A 21,545-nucleotide genomic window follows, 5' to 3' on the forward strand; every position below is an offset into this window, starting at 1 on the left:
GAAGTGTATGTGGTGTTGTATATGTGAAGTGTATGTGTATGTATATGTGTTGTATATGTATATGTGTATGTATGTGGTGTTGTATATGTGAAGTGTATGTAGTGTTGTATATGTGGTGAGTGTATGTGGTGTTGTATATGTGAAGTGTATGTGGTGTTGTATATGTGGTGTATATGTGAAGTGTGTGGTGTTGTATATGTGAAGTGTATGTGGTGTTGTATATGTGGTGAGTGTGTGGTGTTGTATATGTGGTGAGTGTGTGGTGTTGTATATGTGAAGTGTATGTGGTTTGTATATGTGATGTGTATGTGGTGTTGTATATGTGAAGTGTATGTAGTGTTGTATATGTGAAGTGTATGTGGTGTTGTATATGTGAAGTGTATGTGGTGTTGTATATGTGATGTGTATGTGGTGTTGTATATGTGAAGTGTATGTGGTGTTGTATATGTGAAGTGTATGTGGTTTTGTATATGTGAAGTGTATGTGGTGTTGTATATGTGAAGTGTATGTGGTGTTGTATATGTGAAGTGTATATGTGTATGTGGTTTTTGTATATGTGAAGTGACGTGTGTGGTGTTGTATATGTGAAGTGTATGTGAAATCTGTGTTGTATATGTGAAGTGTGTGTGGTGTTGTATATGTGAAGTGTATGTGGTGTTGTATATGTGGTGAGTGTGTGGTGTGTATATGTGAAGTGTATGTGGTGTTGTATATGTGGTGAGTGTGTGGTGTTGTATATGTGAAGTGTATGTGGTGTTGTATATGTGGTGAGAAGTGTGTGTGGTGTTGTATATGTGAAGTGTATGTGTTGTTGTGTGGTGATGTGTATGTGGTGTTGTATATGTGAAGTGTATGTGGTGTTGTATATGTGGTGAGTGTGTGGTGTTGTATATGTGAAGTGTATGTGGTGTTGTATATGTGAAGTGTGTGTGGTGTTGTATATGTGAAGTGTATGTGGTTTTGTATACGTGAAATCTATGTGGTGTTGTATATGTGAAATACATGTGGTTATGTTTAGCTTATGTGTATGTAATTTTGCATTCGTGACGTGAATGTGTATTTAGGTGATTCTTCGCTTATAGTGTATAGAATTTACATATCTTTATCATTAGTATTGCAATGTTGTTGTGTATGTGGTGTCCTGATGTTTTGGGTATTACGTTTATTATGTACTCTTTACATTGTATGCAATAATTTGTTTTTTGTTGTGTGATGTGTATCGTGTTATGAATTGTGTTGTGTGCTATGTATTGTTTCGAGACGTGCAATGTGGTGTATGTTGGATATTGCGTTGTGTAAATTACATTATGCTTAGTGTTCATTAATGCGTATAGTGTAGTGTGTTTTGTGTGTGATAAGTGGTGGATGTTTGTGGTATTTTGTGTTGTATATTTCATATATGGTATGTTGTGTCTTGTATTTTGTATGTGATAGCATGTGCCTATTTAGTTTGTGGTGTGTTGTCTTTCATATTTTGTATGAGTTATTGCGTTGTTGTGTGGTATATAGTGATGTGGAATGTGTAGCATCCCGTGTTGTATATTGTATATGTGGTATCCTGTGTCTTGTATTTTGTATGTGATAGCATGTGCCTATTTTCCTTGTGGTGTGTTGTCGCTTGTAGTGTGTCTAATCAATTGTATGTTGTGTCTTCAGAGGATGTATTTAGAATTTTGTGGTGTGTGGTGTGTGGATTCACAGAAAGACAACACGCTCATATATCAACAACAACTTTTATTACTCTCAATACATAAACAATAATCACACATTATCACCATAGAGACAAATGTATCACAGGAATCGTCCATATGTTTATACGGATTCAGGCGAAGGTCTAATCTTGCAATGATTAGATTTTGTGTTAGTGAGCTATTCATCGGTCTCAAATGAAACCAAACAGACTGTAAGTGAGGCGGTAAATCGGTGACAGAGGGAGCCAACAACAAATTCTCACGAACCTCTAAACGTAGTCGTGTCATCTGTCGTTGACAGTTCCGACTCCAAAAGGATTTATATGTATTGGTGGCCGGGACAATTGGGTTGATTGTGTTCATGAGCTTGTACAAATAGCTATAACATGTAAATATGGAGACATACAGGCCTTCGAGCCTTTGAGAAACCGTTAGTTAGTGGTACTCGAACACTTATTAATAATGTTTATATTTTTCCTCGTTTTTTCCCAACAACTTTTAAATGCTTATAACTGGAATAACATCCACTGGATGAGAACGTACCATATTGCTAAACGGGTACAATAGCCAGATACTAACATCAATACATTAATAACAGAATAATCTACTTTGCCACAGCAGGCACTCAATAACAGATGGACAAGAGACCTAAATGTTTCTAAAGATATTGGACCAATGTTGTGCTGTAACAATGATAAAAACAGGCAAATCTAGTTACACCAACAGCTGCTAATTTACACAGAAGATTATTTAAGGGGTAATTGTGCCGAACGCAAATGACGAGTGAGAGGGTTACCCGTTTGTTTGGTTACAGGACAGAAACACAAAGGTACCCAGGGTAAACATGGTGTTTTATGTCGGATCGATGGCCACACCAACTATAAGGTTCTAAAACAGAAGCACACTAGTAAACCGCCCCCTTGCGTCTTCCATACCCAATACATCCATTGATAAATCACTCTTGGGCAAACACACGATACTGTGAGTCGGAAACACGTGTTCAATGTTAGTCGAATAAACATGCCATCATGTCTGATTAACTGTTGTGAGTAATTACACTTGCCAGTTGTCTCTGAGATTATTACAATGTTGAACAAGGACTTGTGGTCTGACCATAAACAGATTTTAGAGGCTGTAATAAATGAAATTGCAAAAACACTGTCATCCTGACCCATAGAATGCATAATCGCACGGATGTTGTAGTATCAACATGAGTTTTTCAGGCTTTCAGGAACTAGATGGAAATAAAAGCGCGTCATTGTTCTTAAAGTTTGCGTTTGGCGTGACCATCTGAGAGGCGCCTCAAAGGCGTTTTTACCGATAATGTGAGAGTCTGAAAATGCATGTATAAATATTTTCTTGCACGAGATTTATTCACAGAATGATAATATGACCCTCTTGTTGTTTTTAAGGGTAAAGGTACTCAAAGATCCATACATCACAAGTTGGTAATATTGCCTCAAGGTCTCATGTATCGACATTTGCCAAAATTCAATCTTTAAAAGTCTCATTGTATAATCTGTTTAAGGCACATCGCGTGGTGTATAAAGAAATAATAACAATATCGTTTACACAGCCTGTATGCGGTCTGTAAAGGCACCAGTCTCTATAATGTAGATCTGTCTTATTTCCAATTGAAAGGAATTAATGGTATCTGATTGAAATTGAAATGTTTGGTGCATTGTTGCTTCTGGGTGTTTTAAGGGGTATCCGGGTATTGTGTTCCAACACGCGTTTCACCCTCACCCCGAGTCCACCAACCCCCGCAGTCATTAACTACAGAAGCTATACAGAAATACACGAAGTCATGTGCACACCATAATCCACATGAAACATATACACATGTCTATACAGAACAGACAGAACTTTAATTACCAAACATAAGTAAAAATTTAATGAACAAAATGATAATACATATCACATCAACACGTGCAAATGTCATACGATCCTATGAAATTGACAACGTATGAGACACACTACACTGATACTGATACAGACGAGATTCAACCTCTATATGAAATTGCTTACTATGAAAGGGGATCAGGTTTTAAAAAAATTCTTTTGCAACTTTCGGTATTGACATCTTATCAGTGATGCTGAAAACACTGTTTTATTTCTTTCTTCCTAAAAATGCAAAACTGATCAGTATCTGTATCAAAGGTTATGTCATGACTGAAACGTAATCACTGGACATTTTGCACGTGAACAATAAACATACATAAAAGTAAACAATAAAACATTTTGTGTGTAAATAAATGCACTTATTGACATTTTCGACTTCTTGTTTCGGAAGTTTTAGGGCAGCACAACCATGCTTAATGTATCGCCATCAAATTTCCTAGACGTCTTAAGTAGTTGTCGCGTGATACTTCATGTCTTCAGAATACCTGCCAGCATGCTTCATCAGAGGGAATATATTGTTTACGAAGGATAAAAATATATTCAGTACATGAAGTTTACTTGTTGAGACTGAGGAAGTAACCATCCCCAAGGAGGCAATGGGATCGTTTCCTAAAATGTCTGGTTTTGTTGCTGGAGTTAATGTCAGATACATACCATTTGCATTTTCGCACCACAGAGTTTTTTCAGGTCATTTCATCAGTATATGTCTGGTTATTAAATACTTCATGCATTATCATTATTTCTTCCCCAAAAGGATATATTTTGATATATCTAATCGTTAATCAATTTTTGCGATTCCAACTGCACGACTATGAAGTGGACCTTCAGGAATGAAGGTAAGGTTACCTGAGTAGACAGACTACATTCGCATATGCTGCGAATATCTTGTTGGTAAAACTTGTAATGAAAACTGATTTACCTTCGCTTGAGATCTGACTAAACTTATAAAACAGATCCGTTTTGCTATTTAAGTCCAACAGTTTCCGAATGGCGACACCTGTTGCGATTCCTGTACTCTGGCGCTTCCCAATTTAAGCTCTTGTCTTGGATTCGTTAGACCTTTGTTCTCTACATACCAACCCATGTGAACATGTTTTCCAGAGCGTCCTCAGCAATACAATACCCCGTCTTTACACACCAAAGTCTCACTCATTCCTTCTTCACACGCTCAAGACATTTCTCAAATGGTTTCACACTTCAATGCGTTGTCTTTTCAACTCCTTTGTCAGTCCGATTTCAGACACAAGCATTTTCTATTTTGCATCCATCTTCATCACATCTCATCGCATCGCCATCACATCTAATGCATGTTGCGCTTCCATCGGGAGACGACCATTGTCTTTTGCAATAGCTGCTTCCCACTCTTGGACGACGGCCACACCCCCTTGCCCGAGGGGTGAAGCATAGACTCCAGACTGTCGCAGGGGGACAGTCCTTCATCCCACACTTCATCCTCGGTCTGGATCTCCATCTTCTGGACAATCAGCCGCAGCAGCTGGTGGCTCTTGTCGACGGATGCGCTCAGGTCCTTCATTCTGTCCAACAGAAGGGTTACAGTAAAATGACTGACTGTCGGAAATTCAATGTTTTGGGACATCAAAATTACACTGTCAGCATGGCTGTTGGTTAAGTGGAATTTTTGGATGCGGGTTTCGGGGTAGAGGAAGAGGAATACAGATTTTATCTCTGAAAGCTGACCATGTTCTCGGTCCACAAAGCGATCTCGGCGCTTAAGGGATTGTAATTTCCACAATCCCATTGTATTGTGGCCAATCAGTTTATGTTCGGTTAAAGCGGACATCACTGCCAAATACCACAGCAATTACACATTCTACGTGTGCATGACACACCTCGCTAAAATCCGGATCCAACTGCACTTTTACTAGTGGAGCTTCTAGTGATTTGAGTGAATGAATGTGTGAGGTGGGTCAGACGCCGATTATAATATTACATTTATACGACGTCGTGTCAGCTAATTGAAAGACAAAGTTGATGAAGAAGTGACGGTCGCTAACGGTAGGGCATGCTTTAGCTTTACGCTAACAACTGGTGTCATTACTAATTTCCTGAACATTTCTATATTCAGCAATATTTGTAAACTAAAGCATAATGATCACTGTATTTTCTGGTCGAATTTGTCTGGTTACAGATCGTCGTTGCATGTCAGAAGAACGGCTGTGTGAATCATTTTATGTGAGTGTTGGTAGTGTTTGTTTAAAGCCGCACTCCGCAAACTACCAGCTGTATGACGGCGGTCTGTCAATTATCACATCTGGACCATACAACCCAGTGATTAAAATCATGAGCATCGATCTACGCAATTGAAATACAATGGCATGTGTCAACCAAGTCAGCCAGCATGGGTTGCTGCAGACCAATTCTAACCCGTATTGCTTGCTACAGGTAGAGCAGGTCCCACGAACACCTTGTGTCATCGCCGATTTACAGTGATATATTCGTATAGTTTTCACCACTACGTCACCGTGTACGCCCAATGGAATATGTTTCGTCGGATAATCGATATTTACGTACCTAGTTTTCTGCTTGTAGAGTTCTCCGTAGATGTAGTTGTTGTAACAATTCTGGCCGTCCGCAAAGTCGCTGCTCTCTTCGTCATATGACATTACCATCGACAGCAGCTGTGAAACACAGAATATATACATTCATTCACCTACCAGTATATAACTACTAAACTCTTCAACCAATCTTGAAATTGATATTTATAGGAAATCGGCGCTCGTTAATAAAAAAGTAGCGGCGGATGGGTAGCCTATTGGTTAAAGCGGTCGCTTGTTACGCCGAAGACTCGTGTTCGATTCCCAACATGAGAACAATGTGTGAAACCCATGTCTGGTGTCCCCGCCGTGATGTTGCTGGAATATTGCTAGAAGCGGCGTAAAAACATACTCATGCACTCGCAGAAAAAACGTTTATAAATATGTGGTGGAATTGGCGTTCTCCTTGAAAAAGAGTAAACACGAGGCTACCCAAATAATCCCCGAGATCCACCGATTCGAAAGTCATGGATATGTAGGCGTTGTATTCAGTAATGTTTATCCAGTACATGAAACATACAGACTACAATATATTTCAAACGCCTCTACATAATGGTACGTATTACGTACCTGGGAGACCATGTGCTTGCATTTGTTGGGGTAGATCCTGTGGGTGGTCTTATCAACTTTGGTTAATAGCTTGTTCGGCATTTTTCGTTCCATGTCTGTGTGGAGCTCAACCTGCAGTCACAGAATATGTCGTATATGTCAAGTATACCCAGGGATAGAAAACTTTAGAAAATATTACACAGGTTGGTATTTCAATATAGTAACGGGAAAAGTAACTGTGGCGTAAATGTTATGTTATGAGAAAAAGATAATATGTAGCCATTCGTCGGATTTTTACCTTGTCAAAAACAATAACTATTTTAAGGAAACAGAGTTACATGCATTAAGAGACGGGAGCCGTAACATCTTCGTGTGACAGCATGACGTACCTGCATAGCTAGTCTCTTGAGGCGGGCATTTCTCAGAACAGACTCGATGTCACCGACAGCCAGACCAATCTGTACAATAAAATAGCTTTTGAGTTATAACGTTAACAGATCTTTGGTTAATCCTATATGTAGTATGTGTATATCACTATTCACAGTGTATATGTTAATCAATATAACAGAAGATATGGGATCATTCACAGTGTAACTCTACACGGTGGATTCTACAAGGTGTAGCATGGTGTATTTTTTAATCATTTACCTAATGGTTTAAGGAGAGGGATTCTACAATGTGTAGCTTGGTGTATATATTAATCATTTACCTAATGGTTAAAGGAGAGGGATTCTACAAGGTGTAGCTTGGTGTATATGTTAATCATTTACCTAATGGTTTAAGAAGAGGGATTCTACACGGTGTAGCTTGTTGTATATGTTAATAATTTACCTAATGGTTTAAGAAGAGGGATTCTACACGGTGTAGCTTGTTGTATATGTTAATCATTTACCTAATGGTTTAGGAAGAGGGATGCTACATTGTGTAACTTGGTGTATATGTTAATCATTTACCTAATGGTTTAGGAAGAGGGATTCTCCAAGGTGTAGCTTGGTTAATCATTGTATATGTTAATAATTTACCTAATGGTTTAAGAAGAGGGATTCTACAAGGTGTAGCTTGGTGTATATGTTAATCATTTACCTAATGGTTTAAGAAGAGGGATTCTACAAGGTGTAGCTTGGTGTATATGTTAATCATTTACCTAATGGTTTAAGAAGAGGGATTCTACAAGGTGTAGCTTGGTGTATATGTTATGTTAATCTATTTACCTAATGGTTTAAGAAGAGGGATTCTACACGGTGTAGCTTGGTGTATATGTTAATCATTTACCTAATGGTTTAAGAAGAGGGATTCTACACGGTGTAGCTTGTTGTATATGTTAATCATTTACCTAATGGTTTAAGAAGAGGGATTCTACAAGGTGTAGCTTGGTGTATATGTTAATCATTTACCTAATGGTTTAAGAAGAGGGATTCTACAAGGTGTAGCTTGGTGTATATGTTAATCATTTACCTAATGGTTTAGGAAGAGGGATGCTACATTGTGTAACTTGGTGTATATGTTAATCATTTACCTAATGGTTTAGGAAGAGGGATTCTACATTGTGTAACTTGTTGTATATGTTAATCATTTACCTAATGGTTTAAGAAGAGGGATTCTACAAGGTGTAGCTTGTTGTATATGTTAATCATTTACCTAATGGTTAGGAAGAGGGATGCTACATTGTGTAACTTGGTGTATATGTTAATCATTTACCTAATGGTTTAAGAAGAGGGATTCTACACGGTGTAGCTTGGTGTATATGTTAATCATTTACCTAATGGTTTAAAGAAGAGGGATTCTACACGGTGTAGTTTGTTGTATATGTTAATCAGTTACCTAATGGTTTAAAAAGATTGATTCTACAAGGTGTATATGTTACAAATGTACCAGGAGGTTCATGAGAAGTATAGGCATGAGGAGAACGAACACAGCCAGGAGGAACAACGTCAATGTGCCGAAGTGAAGGGTGTTGCCGAGGTCATCGGTGAAGGGTCTGTTGAAGGATTCCATGTAGTCCATCTCCAACATCATGGTAACCGTCCTCAACAGCGCCAACCCAGGACTAGAATAGGCCCTCGATTCCTGAACATAGAAGATACCAAAAGATTTAACACTGTATTGAAGAAATGGGTGGACCTTTTTCAAATGACCTACAATGAATTTCATGAGGGTATACAGGATTGTCCTTTCCACAGTTTGTGTTCAGATTCTCCACACAGTACTGTAGGGTTGTTACAAATAAGAAATAAAGTCTAAATATTTCTACATTGAAGAGTACAACTAGTTCGTTCGGTTAGGTCACTGTCTAGTTAACATCATGTAAATACAGAATATTCATACAACAAGAGATCTGCCCATCAAATCAAAGTTCCAGGTTATCAAAACACGGTGCAGTTTAACTCCCTAAAGCGAATTATCGAAATCCGTGATCACTCAACTGCGATAGCTCGTTCATTGTCAACGTTGAATATTTATTAGTTCAGCAAAAATACCCTACTTTATCGCATTAAGAGATGACTTGCAAATTTATAATGGACTTTAAAAGCCCCCACAGTTAATTCACTCAAGGTATTCCGTTAAACGTTTATGGGCGCTGTAGGTGGCTTGAGAGAACAATCAGCGAGGATTGACTTCGTTCACGCGTGTTTACGTATGGTAACTGCTAACGGGTCTCTGTTTACACAGGACTGTTTTCAAACTGTAACAAAGTAACAGTATCACATGAGAAATTACCAGTTACTGCCTACACGTATTACACGAAGTATAGGACAGAACGACGTACAAGTGCTTTAAAGCTTAAAGTACAAGAACCAGCGAGTGGCTGGCCACCCATAATAGTCGTTGCAATAGTCAACGGATAATTTCGACCTACAAAAGAGTACTATTTGATCAGTGTATTTATGGATATGAGTTCCATTGTTCAGAACAGATGATCAATTAATCATTTCCTATGTAGAGCCGTGGATGAAAGTACCATAATCGAAAACAAACACGAGTACGTAAATTTGGCGTGACGAGACGTACTAAGCGATATGGTAACTACAGACCATTATGCTCGTTAATTAGAGAACAGATTCAGAGCGATAATGACCTGCTTCAGTTTGATTTCCTTTCAAAGTAAATAGTGATTAAGGGCTTTACTGGATGTACCCGGTTAAATTACTAACACCAAACACAGATGAATTGTTGAGAGTAGATATTAAACAAGGAATAATGTGGACTTCTTTTGTTTATGATGTTGTTCAATAAACAGGTGTCAACTGTTAAATACGGTTCTAGGTTCATTTACATTTATTTTGCTGACGCTAGGATATTGTATTGATAGTTAGGTATTTTTTCGTGTTGGTGAATATATTTCTGTTTGAAAGCACGGGGCAAATGCACGAGATACCGTTTGGCTTGTAGACATATATCAACTATCCATCCGAAAATTGTAGAGTAAACGGTTGTGTTGTGCCTGAAGTTGTATGGGTGAATATACGTAGCAAAAGTACGTTATTTCTCGACGGATGTCAATGACCTGATGCTAGTTCTGTTTGAAGAGTAGGCTTTTTCGGGGCAGCTGACCATATAATTATTTCATTTAAATAATTATCCTTTTCGTCGATTACACTTATCACAAGCGCCTTAGATAATCGCTAGAATCTCTCTGACTACGGACTTTGCAGTGAAGGTGGATGTATCCAATGCTTTTAGCAAGACAAACCGTCTTGAATTGATCTTTAGTAACCCATGCTTTTCGTAAGAGGCGACTAACGGGATCGGGTGGTCAGACTCTCTGACTTGTTTACACATGTCATCGTATCCCAACTGCGTAGATCGATCCTCATGCTGTTGATCTGGATTGTCTGGTCGAGATTCGATTAATTACAGACCGCCGCCATATAGCTGGAATATTGATGAGAGCGGAGTAGAACTAAATTCACTCACTCACTTTTAACAAGACCGGACTACGCATGTGAATAGTTTGAGTGTGAGAATGAGGATGAAGGCGAGGGCGAACATGTGAATGGGAAAGGGCGAGATAAGTGGTACTGTGAGGATGAGGATGAAGATGAGGATGAAGTTAAAGATGGGACGTACCTCATGTTTGAGCAGCATGAAGAAGGCGAGGCCGAAGGCGATGATGAGGATGGAGAAGACACAAATGACCTGCAGGAGAGTCTTCAGGATCTCCAGGAACATCACCACGTAGATGCCGAAGAAGTCAAACCTTAAATTGAAATGGTTTCAAAAATCTACTTTTTGTCATTCTTACATTGTATTTCACTTCGGTAACCTGGAGAATACGACAAGAGTAGCATTGTGAAATGTTTAGAGGAGTTGCAACTGTGACACAATACTTGTGCAGTGTCTTGAAATTCTCTGTACAACGTGCTTCAGTATAACAGGCTTTCCATATGGGCCACATGGAATATTTTATTTAATGTCTTTGGGTCAAAACTGAGAAGCTAGTGGACATTCTCCAAATTAGCATTCCCAATATATTCACATTTGCATCTAATACTCAGAGTCAAATGTTATGTGAATGATGCATCACCTATTCAAATGTTTCTTAACATGAGTAAAATACTTTCTACCATTTGGGAATATTTGTAAGAAATGGTTATTAGAGGAAACAAAACTCGTTAAACGTCAGGGAAAGGATTCAACAGTTAGTTGTTGTCGTCCCTCGTGTGAGTGAGTGTCGTTGTAAGCCTTTTTAGCAATATTCAAGCAGCTCCAAAGCTGGGACACTAAATTGTGTATAACATATTGTACCTTTAACCTTGGTAGAAACCGAACTATAACACTTTAACCACTAGACTAGCGGGGCGGTGGGGTAGCCTAATGGTTAAAGCGTTGGCTCGTCACGCCGAAGACCCAGGTTCGAATCCCCAAATGGGCACAATGTGTGAAGCCCATTTCTGGTGTCCCCCGCCGTGATGTTGCTGGAATATTGCTAAAAGCGGCGTAAAACCAAACTCAGTCAGTCAGTCACTAGACTAGCCCAGTACCGAAACCTTGCTGAAAGACGAATCTTGTCAGTAGACGATGGTGCCATTGCTTACCTCTGCAGAAAGACGAGACAGTTGAACCAGGCCAGGAAGACCGCCAGTGCCCCGGCCTCCCACTGCCAGTGGAAGGAGCGATGGAACAGGAAGGGGGCGATAAACAAGAGGGTGGCAATGTACAGGGACCACTCCAGGAAGTTCTGTCTGTCCATGAAGTAACGCCATTTCTGAAGCACCAGATACATCATCAGGAACTACATGGAACATTATTTACTTCGATATCGTAATTTGAATTTTGAAGTATTCGGCTTTACTGTGTTGGTTCTTTAGTTTTTATTCACCCAGCTGATAAACCGGTTTTCGTGGTTTGGATGAAGGGTTGTAATAATTGGTTAAGAGATCAGGAAACTTTGAATTTGGTCCTGTTAGTTAGAGTATAAAGGCTGAGAAGGCGACAAGAGTAACGGGGTCCCGGGAAAGTGTTCTTGATTAGCTCTAGATTTTGCTATATGGTCGTTACGTTGATTCAAATGGTGACTAGGATTAAGTTGCATATGATTAAGGTGTTGATTTGTGTTGTTGCCTCAGGATTGAGGCTGTGAATGCATTTCATTTTCGCTGCATGACACTCCGTATAGGGTTCTGTCCTTCCAAAGGATTGTGGTGTCTCAGAAATGCATGGGTGTTGTCCGGGAATGAAACTCCCAAACATTTCAGCCAGACCACAGGGCTGGTTAGATGTAATGCTTGCCAGCCCTGGCCAAAACGTACCTGCCCGCAAATATGTTAGGTTTGACAAGCGACGTAGTATATCATCAAATTGGAATTCATCATTTATTTTTACGAGTGAATTAATAATGATTTATTATCCTGAAATATGATGAATAACTACATATACATGTCTAACTTTTAATCCGACCGTGGGGCAGGGGAATTTGAGAATCTGTCAGTCCGTGTTGAAAACTGCCCGTCCCGGGTGGTCGGGCAGGCAGGTATTTCGAACGCTGGTGTTGTAAAGGAGTAGGATGGGACGGGTGATCATTTAAATACTGAATCCTAGTGCATGATTTGAATCATTGTACGACGTCATGCATACACTGAGAGACAATTCTTACCTGGGTTACCATCTGGAATACCTCCTTTATCATATTGATCACAGCGTATATTCCTATCAACCACAGTACCACTGCGTACATTGGTTTGAACTGTTAGGAAAACAAACAAAAGATGCAGAATATAAATCTGTAGGCATAATAACACTAAGATAAATCGCGGGTAGTCTTCGAGGTATAATAAATGTGCTGAATAACATCGTTTATATTCTTTGCAGCGGCAAATATGCATTTCCTTTCAAGATACACAGAATTGCAAAATAATATTGAAGTTTACTTAAAGCAATCCTGCTTGGACGTAATCGAAGGGTCGTAGTTGTGTTTTCATAAATACAGTATGCTGCGGTTAAAATGGACTCGGGACGCTAAGGTGTCGATCGTTTTAGCTTGATATAACCATAGTGGAGACAGTTAGTTTTATCAGACAGTTCATTACAAACGTATTCGTTAAAGGTAAATGTACTGTATTAACAATACTGGTGTATATCTACATCCAACCTGTTCATTGAACTGATGCCTTGCTTGTGCCACTACTCGCACAGGTCAGTTACACTCGACATTAACCACCTCCTTATAGATTTCGCAAATTATCACTAAGTAAGTAAGTTTAGTTTTACGCTGCTTTTAGCAATATTCCAGCAATATCACGGCATAATGGGCATCACACATTGTACTCATGCGGGGAATCGAACTCGGGCCTTCGGCATGACGAGCAAACGCTTTAATCACTAGGCTACCCCACCGCTCCGTATCACTGAGAGTTTACTACTGACAGAGTTAAATATCACTGTTGTGACACAATAACCACGTACCCGGTAGCCGCCTTTGCTGTTCCCTTTCAGCATCTCCATCGTGTTGTTGTCAATGAGGCCGGCGTCGTGATGCTGAAGTGAGTCATGGTTGACTATGAAGGTTGTTAGTAGGGCCAGATAGGCGATATAGATAAACAGGTAGGCAGAGTATATCCACTTCCCATAATAGTTCCTGTAAACGTATAAAAGAAGTATGTATATTTTTTCGAATCCCGGTTAATACGATTACTTTTCTAGTTTTGTCAGCACCCACATGCTTGCTCAGCACCACCCACATCATTACGCTGTCGACCCGTGACATAACTGGACTAGTGCTCAAAGCAGCACTAAACACATCATTTGGTGTGAGTTTGATGAGAAATGTTGGTGTTGAATGAATATATCTATTCCAGCAATTTGATGGTGAGGATGAATAAACCACGAATCATTGACGTGGGAAACGCAAATGTTATCTGAGTTATAACTTGTAAATACTTGAACATCAATATATTCTGTGCAGTTGTTATTTACCATTTCATCTGCAGGAAGTTGACACAGACTGAGTGCGACAGACAATCAACCCGTCCGTTCCTCACCATCGCCTGAAACAGTAGTAAAAGGTACATGTAGATTATTCTGTGGACTGTACAGGTGTTCTATCTGGGTGTCTAGGGATCGGCGTGAAAGGCATTACCTCAGTGTATTCAGAAAGCGTTCTCCCATGATGTCAAGAAACTATCATGATGTGTCCTACCCGAATCAGAAATATGCTACCAAATGTCTTCAAACTGAAAGGGCCCTAATGGGATGTCTTCAAACAGAAAGGGTGCTACTCTGGTGTCTTCAAACAGAAACAGTCATACCCGGATTTCTTTAAACTGAAAGGTGCTAACCGGAAGAATTCAGCAGAAACATTGGTCCTAGGTTGTCTTTAAACAGTAGGGGTGCACCCAAAGTTCAATGAAAGATTCACATTCAAGAGTCTTTGCAGGTGCCTTATTAACTGTTTTAACACTAAGATTTATAAGGAGTTTACAATTTTGGTACGTAAAGTGAACGCCTTTTTTCATGATTACAGTCATTTAATGATATTCGTAATTATACAGGGTACAGGATTGAAGTGACTGGGGTATGATCCGAGTAGCCCTCACTTACGTTAAGTTGTGGCATAGGCTCAAACTCCTCTCCCATCTTCTTCTTCAGCAACATGAAGCTGGCCGAACAACGCAGGTACTTGAAGTTGTAGTCTATCTGGAATAATCGAAGTAGAATTGTTTATGTATCGTCCGGGTCTGTTCTAAATAATCACGCTGAGGTTCAACAGAACAGTCGAGAACAGCTGCACGATTCCCTATGCGGAGGTGGGCAATATTCGCTCATCCCTACATATTTTAGCTCCGAGATTAAAGTACACGATAGCTGCAGGGGGAGTCGCTATATTGCCATGACAAAATATAGTCCCTTGTTTGAAGCATTGTTTATGGAGTCATCTTGATATTTCGTTTATCGAATCTTTGTAGGTATCTACATGTGCACCTACATAATAATCTTTGCTTCGTTTGTCGTGGTTGGACGTAGTCTGACACCTATCTAGCACGGCCTGAAACAATAAGGACAGAAGATTATGCTTTTTATAATGTTTTTACTTAGATGCAAAAGAATGTTGAATAAATTGCACTGAAAATAGCAACAGGATTACCATTACAACTTCTTTCAGTATTTGTCAGGACCCGTGAAGATCCGGGTTAGAACTGATCTTCAGTAACCAATGCTTGTCGTAAGAGGCTACTAACGGGATCGGATGGTCAGGCTCGCTGACTTGGTTGACACGTGTCATCGTATCCCAACTGCGCAGATCAGTGCTCATGATGTTGATTACTGGATTGTCTGGTCCAGACTCGGTTATTTAAATACCGTCTCCATATACCTGGAATATTGCTGAGAGCGGCGTAAACCTAAACGCACTCAGTAAATGTCGGACTAAAAAGTTATATCTTATGCTCTGGCTGTACCTACCATGCAGACCTCCGGCATTTGCTGGATGAGCCCAATCATTGGGCCGCAGAACACGTTGGAACAAATGTCCATTGCGTCTTCCCATCTGTAGAGAGTAGAATAATAATACAAGACACATTCGGAAGTGTGATACATATACAGACGTTTAAGCCAATACATGTTCTGGGCCCCGTTCCTCAAAGCGATCGTAACCCTAAGATGATCGTAACTCCCATACTTTAACATAGACTTACGACAGTCGTAGCGCTACGATCGCTTTGAGGAACAGGGCCCTGATTTTGGGTAAGTAAGATACGGGTAAGATTGGTCTTCAGCAAAACATTTGCGTTGATCGATTCTTATGATATCGATCACTGGAGTGTCTGGTTGAGACTCAAGGTTTTACATAGCTCCGTTTTGTAGTGGAATAATGCTTAGAATTGAGCAATTAGAAACAAACAAATTTACAAACATTGCAAATAACAAACAAACCTGTCATGACCAACAATGCCAATTGCAACTTCGGATTTTCCTTGTTCAATGGCGTGGTCAAAGAATGACCTTCCATTGGTGTTTTTGCTGAACTCTGCTCCCATGGTCATCAGAAGGGTCACCGCGTTCGTGTTGCCGTTCAGAGCTGCCACGTGCAAGGCCGTGTCCTGTCAGATAGACAGTATAACTTCCTTAACTCACATTCATTGGTTATCTAGTGACATGTGGACTCAGCACAGTTTTGTTACCTATGGGTTATGGATGGACAACTATGATCTTCTCTGAGAGCCTGCTGTCTCCACTAGTACACAGATTTAACTACCGAAACCAAATTTGTCTCAACAGTAACTGACGCAATCTTTAACTTAATCTCATTTCTGAGATGCATTCAAATGTATACTTTGATCGTTCAAAGAAATGTGTTTGGTTTGCCATGATCATATTCCTCAGGAAGTATCATGTGTGCCTACAATGGCGACATTCCTTTAGGCTAGGATCACAACTGAGCTAGTGAGTTTGGTTCAACCCAAGTTTGAACAGTATTTCAGTTCCAAAAAAGATCGGCTTGTGGTGGTAGTAAAACCTATTGCAGACTTTACACTGTTACCATTTTGTAGCATGATGCCGACAAACCTTAAATATGCCACACTGGGGTTCGATCCCACGATCATAGGTTTCTGGCGAATTATTGCGCCTTTGACATCAGAGCCACTGGTTCCTCCATAAGTTCAAATAGACCTTACAAAAACTTGACGTGACGTTGAATTGACGTCCACACTTACTCCGCGTACGTTGGTGACGTCGAGCAGGTTGGCGTGCACACCCAGTAGTAGCCTCATGCACTGTGTGTAGCCGTTTGACGACGCTAGGTGGAGTGGCGTGTTGCTATCCCTGTCTCTGAAACATTGGGTGATAATGTGAGAAATATTTAACGGTATAGATTTATCACAGAAGCTGACATCGTTACTCACAGGTTTCGCCCAGAGGGGGACACGTCGTCGATTCAGGCATGAGTGAATACATATGCAATCAGAACCATTTATCTAAGGTGTGCAAATTTACTTTCGTGGGCATATATATAACTTCCTGGATAGGGCCTCAGACGTTTAACAGTTTAGTGAAACTCACAAATAAGCAATGTTGATGACAAACATAACCAAAGCCTTGCTTTCGATCTTATGGATTTTTGTCCGTCATTTAGATATAAATTCCCTTTATCATGCGTGTTCCTTGAGGTTTTAAATGACTTAATCATATTTTCCCTTAATCTAGGGTCCTAAAACTTCCAGCTTACATATATCACAATTCCCCATATCGTTCGTTCCAAATAATTAAAAATATTAATTCTCTTATATCACGCTTATATACTGCCCGTCGCTTACAAAAACCACCGATACATAGATACACATAGTCTCATGCACATACAGACGTTCATAAGCACATATACACTGTCAGAGGCACATTGACTCAAACACATGCCCAAAACAGACACATGCAGACACACAGGCGCAGACACACATGCACTGTGGCACTGTCTTACGGGATAGGATGTAACAGATTAGGGGAGGGTTTCCACGAGGCTTATATTTACCTAGCTGCCACCGCCCCTTTCTGTAGAAGCAGAGTCACCACCTTGACGTTTCCGTTGAGGGCGCCAAGATGGAGGGCGGTACGGCCATCACCGTCAGTCTCGTTGATGATGTTGGGCCCGTTCTCGCTCTCCAACAGTCGCTTACAAGTGTTGAAACGTCCGTATCTGAAAATAGGGTAAACCATATATAATCGATATGTTTGATACTCAGTATGGGAAAGTTATCTACATGTAGTTAAGGGACCATGTATTAAGCATGAACTACACACGTTTGAATGTTTGATGTTTCCCTCTTGATGTATGCCAAACAAACTACACAGGTGATTTCATTTGGATGGATTAAATTCATAATAAGTGAATGGGGTGTAATGGAAGTACACCACGACGCTTTGCAGATGTCATGGTAACCGATGACCTAAACAATAAAATACATGACTACTTTCTCTGCCACTGAACCTGGGTAGACATGAATATCACACTGGTTAATGCTGTTTGTAAAATGAAAAATGAAAAAGATGGAATAATGATGTTGGATGATAGATATGAATCTTATCCGAGTGTCTTTCGATATCAGATACATCAATACTTATTGATGAAAAGATTCGGACAGATTTTCTATTTTAATGTAAGCAGTCTCTCATAAGGACAGAAGCTTACCTTGCAGCGAAATGGAAAGGAGATTGTTTCATGTTATTCTTGGGACTGATGACGGCTCCCATCTTCAGGAGGTCGTCTATGGCCAACAGGTGCCCCTCCTTGGACGCATAGTGAAGAGGTGTGCATCCAAAGTCATCCTTCTCGTTTAGGTAATGCTGTATACCCTGTGGAATAACCATTTAGTACCAGTATATATATCGACACCATTAACCATAGTAACGGTCATCTTATTTTGGATCTGGTTAAGATTCCATGATAAACACAGCCCCCTACCTGCAAAATACTGCAACCGAACTCTTTCAGCTTGCCACCGAATTTGACAGCAAGATGCATGAAGTTCCTGTTGTTGTGATCTTTGGCCTTGATGTCTGCTTTGTTGCTTAGGAGGCACGTGACTGTCTCAAAGCCTCCTTTTGAAGCAGCCAATAGAAGAGGAGTTCTTTCTTGGATGTCCTTTGCATCCACATCAGCGCCCTGAGCGATTAAATAATAACACGTCTTTCATAATAGCAATATCCATACAGAAATACAAATCTTGTCAAAGACGTTTGCATAATAGATCCAATGATAAATGACTTCTCTTCTCACACAGGTTTATTTGATTTTGTTAGAAGTTCTTGAAAGGCACGTTTTATGGGTAACAACTTTTTTCATTTTTGATTACGCTGTGAATGATGAAGGAGGTGAGGTGATGTGAAATTTGGTTTAACGTCGTGCTTGAGAATATTTCGCTCATATGACGACGTGCATGCGTGTGTATGTGTATGTGCGGCTGCTTGTACTAGCCCAGACTTAAGCTGGTTTAATAGTGCTAGCCCAATGAGATACCATGCCGCAGTGAAGCATGAATACCCCACTCAGACACATTATACTGACTCCGAGCCGACCAGTCCTTGTTGTACCCATTAATGCCGAGCGCCAGACAGGGACCAACAAGTACCATATTTTAACGTCTTTTGGTATGACGCGGTCGGGGATCGAACCCGCGACCTTCCGTTCTCCGGGCGGACGCTCTAACCACTACACCACGGAGGCGGTGAATGATGAAGGAGCAAGAATTGGTTATTCATAGTGTTATCCATTTGTTTATCATGCTATACATTTCCGACACTTTGAATGATAGACAAATCTTTGAAGTAGTTCACTCACCTTCTCAATGAGGAATTCCACGACCGGTACATGGTTGAAGATGGCTGCCCTGTGTAATGGCGTCATGTTCTGGACGTCGGTGGTGAAGATGGCGGAGAGGAAGTTGTCTGTCTGCATGTCATGCATCGTACGAATCATCTCCAGGTTCCCCTGGGCGCACGCAAAGTGAAGGGGGGTCGACTTGTCATCCTTGAGATGAAATTAAACAAATTGAATTTAACACTTGAATGTGGCCGAAACTTTGCATCGACATTGGCAGCTATGTCTTTGTTGAATATTGCGGCGTCAAGCTACATTCATCCACACACAATATCTGGTATTAAAATTATGAGAATATTACAATATTTCTGTAAACTTAAAATGATATGGTAAGTAGTTGTAAATTCATAATGGAAATTATTATATATACGTCCGATTTAAAGGAAATGATCTCGATTCCCTGAATTACCTTAACACAGAATCAAATGAAAAATGTCATATTGTCTTCATGCCCGTATACAGTACCTGTTGAGCGTTGACAGGCGCTCCTGCTTTAAGACAGACCTCAACGACCTTGACAGCAGATAAAAGGTTCAATGTATTAACAAGCATATCTATTACATTACTGTACACATTCAACAATTGCTTTGCCGGAAAAGCGTATTTGCATATTGTAACACAAGAAGCATATGTCACGAGGGTACATGTTACGATACAAGCAAAATCAAATAGTCCGTATTCCAGCATACTACATCTCATCTAAATGGGTGTGTATTTACACCGCTCTAAACATCATTTCAGCAAATTTCACGATAGAGACACAAGAATAAGGGTTCACTGTCAGAATGTGAGGAATCGAACCCGATCGTTTACGTGATGATCAAACGCTTTAACCACTAGGCTACACATCCACTACGTATAGTTTATAAAACAAATGAAAACATATTATATAGTCCTGTGTAATTCATATATTTTAGCAATATTTATCACAATATAAATCTGCTACTGATTGCCATACAATAACACGTCAACATCCTGGAATGAATGAATATATATGGCCTACAATATGGATCGGTCATACTGAGTAAGGAACTTAACTGAGAATGTGTCTTCACTGTGTGTCAGTTTGGCCAAGAATTAAACAGTGAAACCTCTTACCTTGAGATCACCGCCATGGACAGCAGAGTGAAGCGGCATGTTGTTTTCCATGTCCTTAAAGGACAGTACGTCCTCTCTTTTGTAACCATTCTTTATTCCTAGGGTGAGGACATTGAGTTTCAATATAATAAAAAACGTAAAACTACCAGGGACCTTACAGGCCAGATGTTACAGGCATAGTTTCACTTCATTAACAGCAGGTACTTTTGTTACTACAATGTTGATACGCTTCGAAGAATTTATTTTTCAAGAATTGCTGGAAAACCTCAACTGTCATTATGTGTTCATACCTTCATACATACAAGGATATTTCTACATTAAACTTCGTTTAGGAATATATTCTTTTCTTTGTCATATGATGTTTAAATTAGACCAATTTAAATAAAGAACAACAAATTCGAATTTGCAGTCGTACTTTTGAAGATCAGGGTGCAGCTGTAGAAAACGATCTTAGCGGTAAGGTGATACTAATCCCCATACCTTTACACGGACTGACATTAGTTACGGTTGCATTATACAACGGTAGCCTGGCGGTGCCAGTGGCGCAATAGGTCCATGCATCGCCCTTCGGGGGCTCACATTATTAATACATTGTTATACCCGAACACATCAATTCCACGAGAGTAGAGAGAGTAGCATCCAGAGATTCAGACTCGGTGAACTGATGCACTGCAGCTACTCACCTGCCTGGATGAGGACCTCCAGGGTTTCAGCGGACGCAGACTTTGCTGCCAAGTGGATGGGGTAGAAACCAAAGTTGCATTTCATGCACACCTTAGCGTTGTAATCCAGCTGAAGGAGAAAGTCCTAACATTTACACTTCCGACAAAATACCGGAACTAATGATTTGAATGTGGCTATCCTTGATGTGCCTGTTTATAATACCCTGGCGTTCTATTCCAGCTGAAGGAGAAAGTGCGAACATATACACAACCGACAAAATAA

At 40.0% G+C, this 21,545-nt stretch overlaps 1 protein-coding gene across 3 annotated transcripts in view; it reads right to left on the bottom strand.

Moving 5' to 3' along the window:
- Window positions 1-1,719: 1,719 nt before the first annotated feature.
- The window catches only part of LOC124291649 (transient receptor potential cation channel subfamily A member 1-like), a 43,697-nt gene continuing 23,871 nt past the window's right edge, over window positions 1,720-21,545 (bottom strand). For all 3 annotated transcript variants that reach the window (XM_046728701.1, XM_046728700.1, XM_046728699.1), the window contains exons 5-26: window positions 21,284-21,392; window positions 20,601-20,698; window positions 19,968-20,015; window positions 19,464-19,652; window positions 18,588-18,788; window positions 18,315-18,478; window positions 17,658-17,822; window positions 16,849-16,963; window positions 16,067-16,233; window positions 15,596-15,680; window positions 15,120-15,179; window positions 14,735-14,830; window positions 14,111-14,181; window positions 13,601-13,772; window positions 12,792-12,881; window positions 11,734-11,903; window positions 10,766-10,895; window positions 8,570-8,764; window positions 7,087-7,155; window positions 6,719-6,829; window positions 6,126-6,232; window positions 1,720-5,128 (exon numbers count right to left, since the gene is read on the bottom strand). In XM_046728701.1, coding sequence (XP_046584657.1) covers window positions 4,894-5,128; window positions 6,126-6,232; window positions 6,719-6,829; window positions 7,087-7,155; window positions 8,570-8,764; window positions 10,766-10,895; window positions 11,734-11,903; window positions 12,792-12,881; window positions 13,601-13,772; window positions 14,111-14,181; window positions 14,735-14,830; window positions 15,120-15,179; window positions 15,596-15,680; window positions 16,067-16,233; window positions 16,849-16,963; window positions 17,658-17,822; window positions 18,315-18,478; window positions 18,588-18,788; window positions 19,464-19,652; window positions 19,968-20,015; window positions 20,601-20,698; window positions 21,284-21,392 — 2,847 coding nt within the window. In that variant the 3' untranslated portion in view covers window positions 1,720-4,893. The remainder of the gene's footprint in view (window positions 5,129-6,125; window positions 6,233-6,718; window positions 6,830-7,086; window positions 7,156-8,569; window positions 8,765-10,765; window positions 10,896-11,733; window positions 11,904-12,791; window positions 12,882-13,600; window positions 13,773-14,110; window positions 14,182-14,734; window positions 14,831-15,119; window positions 15,180-15,595; window positions 15,681-16,066; window positions 16,234-16,848; window positions 16,964-17,657; window positions 17,823-18,314; window positions 18,479-18,587; window positions 18,789-19,463; window positions 19,653-19,967; window positions 20,016-20,600; window positions 20,699-21,283; window positions 21,393-21,545) is intronic.

The sequence above is a fragment of the Haliotis rubra genome, unplaced genomic scaffold, assembly GCF_003918875.1.
Source record: "Haliotis rubra isolate DU_JTF1 unplaced genomic scaffold, ASM391887v1 Scf499, whole genome shotgun sequence".
In the NCBI taxonomy this organism is placed as follows: domain Eukaryota; kingdom Metazoa; phylum Mollusca; class Gastropoda; order Lepetellida; family Haliotidae; genus Haliotis; species Haliotis rubra.